Here is a 7,892-nt window from a genome sequence, read left to right as displayed (position 1 = left end):
ATGTATGTATGTATGTATGTATGTATGTATGTATGTATGTATGTATGTGTATAGTGTGCACATGTATATACAGTCCCAAACAAAACACAGTGTTTTTCAGATTCACTGTCCACCCTATTTACTGAGTGAGGTTCTTTCGCTAAACCTGGAGCTCACCAGTTTTTTTCCAGTCTAGCTAGCCAATTTCTCACGGGGATCCTTATCTCTGCTTACCAAGCTCAAAGACCACAGGTGGGTTACACGCCTGCCTCACATTTATGAGGGTGCTAAGTTCTGAAGGTTAGTCCTCTTACTTGCCCAGCTAGAACTTTGTTCATTCTGCCATTATCCTCAGCTTTCAACCCATGGGCTATTTTACAAACCAACAATACAAAGGAGAATGTCTCAGAAGCCTGAAATAACAGATCCACTCAGATATATAAATAATGTCTTAGAATTAGCTATTTTAGTTTAAGGAAATAATTATAGTACACAAATAGTTATAATGTCCACTGAAGGGTTTTCTGCAACAACAAGATGGAATCTGATAGTGGTGACAGAGCATGTACTGCTGCTCTACAGGGGTCTCACAACCATGGCTATGCACAGGATCCCAGGTTTCTGGTCTCAAAGGGGACTTATACTCACATGCACAAATCCACATACACAATCAAATTTATAAAAATTAATTATAACAAGAGAAATGAAAATATGGGGAAAACAAGAATGATCAATATCACGGGCATCAACGGCAGCACACTAGACAATCTGGGACCTGAAGGAAAAACCTTTCAGCTGGGTTTGGAGGCACATACTTTTAAACCCAAGAGGGAATTAAACTCAGGAGGCAAAAGCAAGCGGATCTCTATCAGTTTCAATCAGACCTTCCTGGTTTACACATCAAGTCTGTTGACACCCAGGGTTACAGTTACGTGATTAAGGCTCTTACTCAAAAGCAAAACAAAACCAAAAAAAAACTAAAATAGAACTCCTGGTAATTATCTAACCAAGCTAATTAATATTTCTGTCTTCTAACATCTATCATTTATTTGTGTCAATAACTTCAAACTTTTCTCTAGATATCCTTTTTTGCTTGTTTTAATATAGGGTCTCACTACACAGCCACAACTGGCCATGAACTTGTGACCCTCTTGCCTCAGGTTCCCAAGTGCTGGGAATACAGGGTGTACCACACAAACACACACAGCTTCTTTTCTTTTTTCTTTCTTTTCTTCTTTTTTTTTTTTTTTTGGTTTTTCGAGACAGGGTTTCTGTGTGTAGTCCTGGCTGTCCTGGAACTCACTCTGTAGACCAGGCTGGCCTCGAACTCAGAAATCTGCCTGGCTCTGCCTCCCAAATGCTGGGATTAAAGGCACAGCTTCTTTTCTAAAACCTGCTAAATAATAACCACAGTGAGCCCTTGTTATATATTGAACTTATTCATGTTGACTGGGTAAACGCACGGGATCATGGGTTTAAAATCAAACAAAGAAAAGCACATTTTGTATTGTGTTTTCTATGCATTCCCAGTTCAATCACACTTGAAAAACAAAAGCCGAAGGAGCAATGGGTATGAACTATGGACAGTTACTTGGTGATAAGGATCACAGCTGCAGGTAAATACTTTGAAATGTTAACAATGCCTCTCGTTTATGATATCATGGACTTATTTTACTTCAGTAAAGAATTTGCTAGCCGGGCGGTGGTGGTACACACCTTTAATCCCAGCACTTGGGAAGCAGAGGCAGGTGGATTTCTGAGTTTGAGGCCAGCCTGGGCTACAGAGTGAGTTCCAGGACAGCCAGGGCTACACAGAGAGACTCTGTCTCGAAAAAAAAAAAAAAGAATTTGCTACATCACACACATACTACTCCTAGAACTAAAAATCATCTAATTTTTTGTTATAGAGGAAAAAATTTGATTGGGGTAGAAATTACTATGACGAAATGAAAAACATTTTTTCCCCCAGTATTTATCCTGTGTTTATTTCACAATGTACAATGTATGACCTGAGGGACATGGCTGTTTTGTGGCAGTGTTGTCATGAGGAGCATTTTAAAAGTTAACTATCTACCAGAACACAAGAACTAGAAGATGATGAGAGAAAAGGTGTCACCCTGCATTTTGCTTACTCACCTGTATCGACCAACTTTTACCCAGACAATCTCCCTGTAATGGGGTTTTTTGCCTGCCTTGCAGTCATTGCAATACCAGTTTCCTTCAGGAATATCGATATTTAGGCATTCACGATGAAAAGCAGCAGGGCACGAATCACAGCACAGAAGGCTGCCTCCTACAGGAATAAAAAACCTCGCATTTAGATCACAAGGCTACAAAGTCCCAGCAATAATGGCTTTGCTCAGCTCCTAGCCAATTATTTGTAACCCTAGTAAAGGCTTACTTAGTGAAACATGCAGAAGAACTTTTCTGCAAAAACAGACCTGCTCTAACAACCCTGAGCTCCTGGTTCAATCAGGTTTTCAGATGAGGCGATGAGATGAAAATGCACAAGGATGACTGACAAACATCTTCTCCCCTTCTAAGACTGTTTATGGCAAATAGAGCCCAAAGTATAAAAAAGCACAGTTAAGTTTTGTGTGTGCACACATTATGTTTTACGTGCATGTGGAGGTCAGAGGTCAGTGCTAGATATAGTCCTTGATCACTTTCTCCCTGATTTTTTTGTGACAGGGTCTCTCATTGAACTGGGAGCACATCTATTCTGTTAGGCTGGCTTGCTAGCCAATGATCTCACGGTATCTGCCTGTCTCTTACCTGACAATGTTATGCTGTAGGAATGTGCTTTGCTTTTTACATGAGCAAGAGAATCTGAACTCAAGTTATCATGCTTGTGTGGCTGTAACAAGTTTCAGTTGGTGACAGGAGGGGACTTTAAGCTCCTACGCCCTATTACTTCAGGAATTCACTTTTCTTGTTGAGATCTAATTTCCTTACCAGTAACATTTTATAATGAACAGTAACACTCTTGAGAACTAAGGTAACAAATTACCCAGGAGTACCTGGAACATGAATAGTTAGCACACAGACCCCCTCCCCCCCCCAAAAAAACCTAACTTTTCAGAAGTTGGCAGTTTCACCAATAGTTATCTTTAATATTTAGCTTTGTTGGCAGAGGGGAATCACATCAGACAAAGCACTTCTAAGCAGGGTGTTTGGCATCCCTATTGAGCGATACATGAGGTCTTTTGTTCATAACTTACAATAGCCTCCATTTGCCATCACATTCTTATTAAAACTGTTTAGAACAGCTTTCATAGGCCATGCTTTTGTTTTTCTATTTTGTTCTAGAAACTTTCCTCAGTCTGGAGGCACTATGGAGGTTGAAGCATGTGGATCTCTGTGAGTTCAAGGTTAGTCTGGTCTACAAAGCCAGTTTCAGGATAGCCAAACCTGTACATAGACCCTGTCATAAAATATACATATATAAAATAAGCTTTCTTCAGAAGGAAGGCTCAGTGAGTCAAAGCTCTTGCAAAGGATCAGGGTTTCGTTCCCTAGCAACCACATGTTTACTAACAACCTTCGTTAACTCTAGTTCCAAGGGATCTGACAGCTTCTTCTGGTCTCTTCTGGCACTGCACTCATGATATACAGACTTACATGGCAAAGATTATGTGTATAGCACGACACCAATTCACATGGAACCAAATTATCTGGGCATGCTAGGCAAGCACTCGAACAGTAAGTTATATTCCAAGCCCCATCTGTTGTAAGTTACCAAGGAGACAAGAGAGACCAGAGAGGCGACTCAGTGGTCATATGGGCTTCCTACATAAGCATGACCTTATGTCAGGGTCAGAGAAATGAGGGAAGTCTGATGACCTGAGTTTGATATCCAGGACCCATATGGTAGATAGAGGAGAAAACCAATTCCTCTAACTTGTGCATATATTCACTGCAATACAAATCAAATATAAAACACTGGATAATCCCTTTAAAAACACTCAAAATCAGAAATCACATCTTACCTTCTGAGCACACAAAACACCAGCTGACGTTAACATGCTCATGATTGCGGCAGCCCCGTCTCGGGGTGAAGTGATTAGGGCAGATGATGCTATTAGATGCAAGGATTTTTGAACCAGCAGCAAGACAAAAGTCATTAGCATGGTATGCCACAGGACATCGGACACAGCGCATCAGACGACCTACATTTATGGAAAACAGGGAAATGGGGAGAAGAGCAAGTGTAAAAAATTACATAGGAAAACAAAGTACATCATGCAAGTCTATTTGCCAGCATGGAATACTGTCAGCAAATAGAAGGACCACTTAAAAAAATATGGCTCTTAAACATGTAACCCACTACTAAGGGTAAGAGGGGAGCTCTGTGCTAGTCCTCAGTAGGAGTCAGACTGTACAACTATAAATACAGCTGCCTCAGCAAGGAGACAAGACAACTGCCACGAAATAACACCGGGAATAAGTCCAAATCAAAAGGAATGAAATGGGGTATTGAGATTTGCTGAAAACTCTGTGATGCTGTTTCCACATGGACCTCCTAATGCACTGCAGCAACTAAACACCAGCATCAAGCTACTTCAATCAGTCTATACAGTAGCAACAATTCAAAGAATATATAAAAGGCACTGAATAAAATATGTTTGCAAACATAATCCTACGCTAACTTACTATTGTAAACTATCACTGGAAATTCCATGGAATGCAACATGCTAAGATGGAAACCCATCACTCCCTAGGCCACAGTGTTTCTACTTTACCTGAAGCTGTGAAGAAATGCTCCAGGATGCACTTGAAAATAACTACTGCCAAAGTAACTCTACTCTTATAATTAGATTGGTTTATATTAAAAAAAAAAAAATCCATACCTTTAGAAGCAGATACATTGGCTGGATTAGCAGCATGACAGGTTATGCAGATGTGGAGGGGGCACCTGAAGCCCTTGTTCTGTGTGACAGTTGGAGGGTACTTCTGGACGCACTCTTCATGGTAAAACTTCCCACATAAAGGTAGAAGGCATCTTTTCACATCTTCTCCACTCTGCTTACATACAAAACAGGTATGGATTCCTGAGAAAGAAAAAGGCAACAAATGAATACTTTTACAAGACTCTACCTCAATCTAGGTGTTAGTGAAGTGCTGTATAAAATTTACCAAACTGACAACATCTGGCCCTAAAAAAATGAACAACTTTAGTATCTTTCTTTATAAGTGGACAATCTAAACAGATATGTGCTTATTGGAATGATGTAACAGGATGTGTAGTATACCATCTACCAAGCATTCCTGTCAAAAGAGAAACAATTTTGGTCAAGTTCAGGCTCTAGATGCAACTATGTTGTAGAAAATACAGGAAACAAGGGGATGGCCAGAGGTCCCAGTAGGCATAAGTGTTTCTCTATCCTGGGGACTTATATGTTGGAGAACTAACTCCCACTAACTCCCACAGTCAAAGCTTCAACACATAAATGATCAAAAAACCAACACCAAACAAACAAAAGAAAGCACGGCAAGATAAGGACTACAAATGCCAAGTAAGAGAAATAAAATAGTAAAACCAAAACTGTATATAACAGGCACCTTTTTTCCTCTTTTCCTTTCTTCCTTTCCTTCCTTCCTTTCTTGTTGAGACAGAGTCATGATGCTCAGATTGGCCTACAACTTACTATTTAATAGAAAATAACCTTCAACTCTTAATTTTTTTGCCTTCACTTTCCAAGTGCTAGGATTACAGGCATACTCTATACCACACTTGGCTTTGTTGGTTGATTTAAAATGCCATAAAAAGATACCTTTGCTTTGGGCAAGGATTTGGGTTCAATCCAAAGCACTCATCTACAAAGAGAGGTATGGTGGCATGATATTATGATCCTAGCATTACAGGGCCAGAAACAGAAGGATCCCTGGGGTCTGAAGGTCAGCTAGTCTAGGCTAAATGGCGAGCCCCAGGTCCCATTGAGAAAGACTGGCTTAAACATGTGCTAGCCATATCTTTAAACTCAGCCACTTGGAGGGCAGAGGCAGGTGGATCTGAGCTTGAGGTCTGCCTGGTCTACAAGGCTATAGAGAGAGACTGTCTTGAAAAACAAACAAACAAACAAACAAAAAAGAACTTTGAATATAGCTTTACACACCTTTAATCTCAGCAGTCAGAAAGCAGACAGGTAAATTTGAGGTTAGCATGGTTTATAAAGCAAGTCCCAAGACAGCCAAGGCTACATAGAGAGACCATGCCTCAAAACAAAGCCAGAAACAAACAAACAAACAAACAAACCAAAAAAGTAAACTGTGTGTCTGAAAAGATAGACCTCACTCCTTCTACAAGCACCCCCAAAAACATCAAATAGTATCTTAGTTTTATTTCTGGTTTGTGTGACAAAATTCCCTAACAAAGCAAGTTATGAAAGAAAGGGTTTATTTAGCCTACAATTTCAGATTATGGTCTACCACTACAGAAAGTCATGGTGCCGTCCAGTCTGGAGTAGAGAATGAACGTATGTGTGCCTAAATTTGGTTGTTTCTTTAAATGACACAGGAGTGAGATACAGGGAAAAGTGATGCCCACTTTAGACTAGATTTTGCCCAATCAATTTAATTAATTTAAGGCAATCTCTTACAGACACGTCTCCAGGCCAAGCATAGTTAGATAACTAATTCTCTGTGAAGCTTTCTGAGGAATTCTGAGAGCTGAACAGAGATCTGCCTACCTCTCTGCCATTCAAGCACTAGGATTAAATGACCAGCACAATTCTTTTTTTTTAAATATTTATTTATTTATTTATTTTATTGATGAGTACACTGTAGCTGTCTTCAGACACACCAGAAGAGGGCATCCAATCTCATTACAGATGGTTGTGAGCCACCATGTGGTTGCTGGGATTTGAACTCAGGACCTCTGGAAGAGCAGTCAGTGCTCTTAACCGCTGAGCCATCTCTCCAGCCCCCGACCAGCACAATTCTTATCCTTCTCAGATAATTCTACATTTCGTCAAGCTAATTAAAACTATCAGAGTCACGTTTTTGTTTTAAATATCTTTGAGACAAATAGAAAAATATGAAAATGAACATAGGAGTTCACTTCACTATTGAAAACATGGGAGTTTCTTGCTAAAATTCTGTTAGAAGACTTGAGCAGTGACTGACATTCAATGAGCCCTTGTAGACGATTTCTGTGTGGACATGTCTGTAAAGCGAAATTTACGGCTGAAACGGAATGTCTTCCTCAAGTCACTATCTACTTGTGCTTGTGCTAGTGCACATACAGAAGCCTACTGAGGCCAGAAGACGTTGGATCCCTGGAACTTGAGTTACAAGCATTTGTGGATTGCTGGTGTTGGAGCAGGGAACCTAACTCAGGTTCTGTGAAAGAGCACCAGGAAATCATTTTTATCACAGAGTCATCTCTGTAGCCCCGTTCATCTTATTTTTTGAGACAGTGTTGCTCATTGATGCCAGTCGGTTGTCTAGATAGTGATGGTTCAGGAATCTGCCTGTCTTTGCCTCCCCCATCTGGGATTATAGACACAAACTGCCATGCCTGACTTTTACATGGATGATGGGAATCCAATCTCAGGTCCTTATGTTTGCGTGGCAATCACTTCATTGACAGAGTCATCTTCCTGGCCAAACACATGCGAACGCTTTACTTTTGTTCTACCTTGCTGAATGTCCATAATGAAAAGTTAAGGAAAAAAGAAAAGAGGGAAGGGGAAGAAAAGAAGCTAACCTGCTTTGATGACAGAACACCATGAGATGCAGAGGAAGGGGAATGTCAGCAATGAAAAGCAAACCTGAGCACGAATATTACCTTGACATTTCCTATAAAATAGGAGTTCACTTAACTAAAACATCCATCCATAAATACTGAGATCACTCAGTTAATAAAATTTAAGAAAGAAAATTAAAATATGTATTTGTAAAGAAAAAGCAGT

General features: G+C 40.1%; 1 protein-coding gene across 10 annotated transcripts in view; it reads right to left on the bottom strand.

Annotated features, from left to right (window-relative positions):
- Nsd1 (nuclear receptor binding SET domain protein 1) overlaps positions 1 to 7,892 on the bottom strand; it is a 117,885-nt gene that overhangs the window by 20,344 nt on the left and 89,649 nt on the right. For all 10 annotated transcript variants that reach the window (XM_028772039.1, XM_028772036.1, XM_028772034.1 and 7 more), the window contains 3 exons: positions 4,830 to 5,030; positions 3,969 to 4,148; positions 2,116 to 2,272 (listed from right to left, as the gene is read on the bottom strand). In XM_028772039.1, the coding sequence (XP_028627872.1) occupies positions 2,116 to 2,272; positions 3,969 to 4,148; positions 4,830 to 5,030 (538 nt within the window). The remainder of the gene's footprint in view (positions 1 to 2,115; positions 2,273 to 3,968; positions 4,149 to 4,829; positions 5,031 to 7,892) is intronic.

The sequence above is a fragment of the Grammomys surdaster genome, unplaced genomic scaffold (genome assembly GCF_004785775.1).
Source record: "Grammomys surdaster isolate TR1022 unplaced genomic scaffold, NIH_TR_1.0 211, whole genome shotgun sequence".
NCBI classification, from domain to species: Eukaryota; Metazoa; Chordata; class Mammalia; order Rodentia; family Muridae; genus Grammomys; species Grammomys surdaster.
The sequence above is the reverse complement of the archived record's forward strand: the minus strand, read 5'-3'. Positions and strand labels throughout refer to the sequence as shown.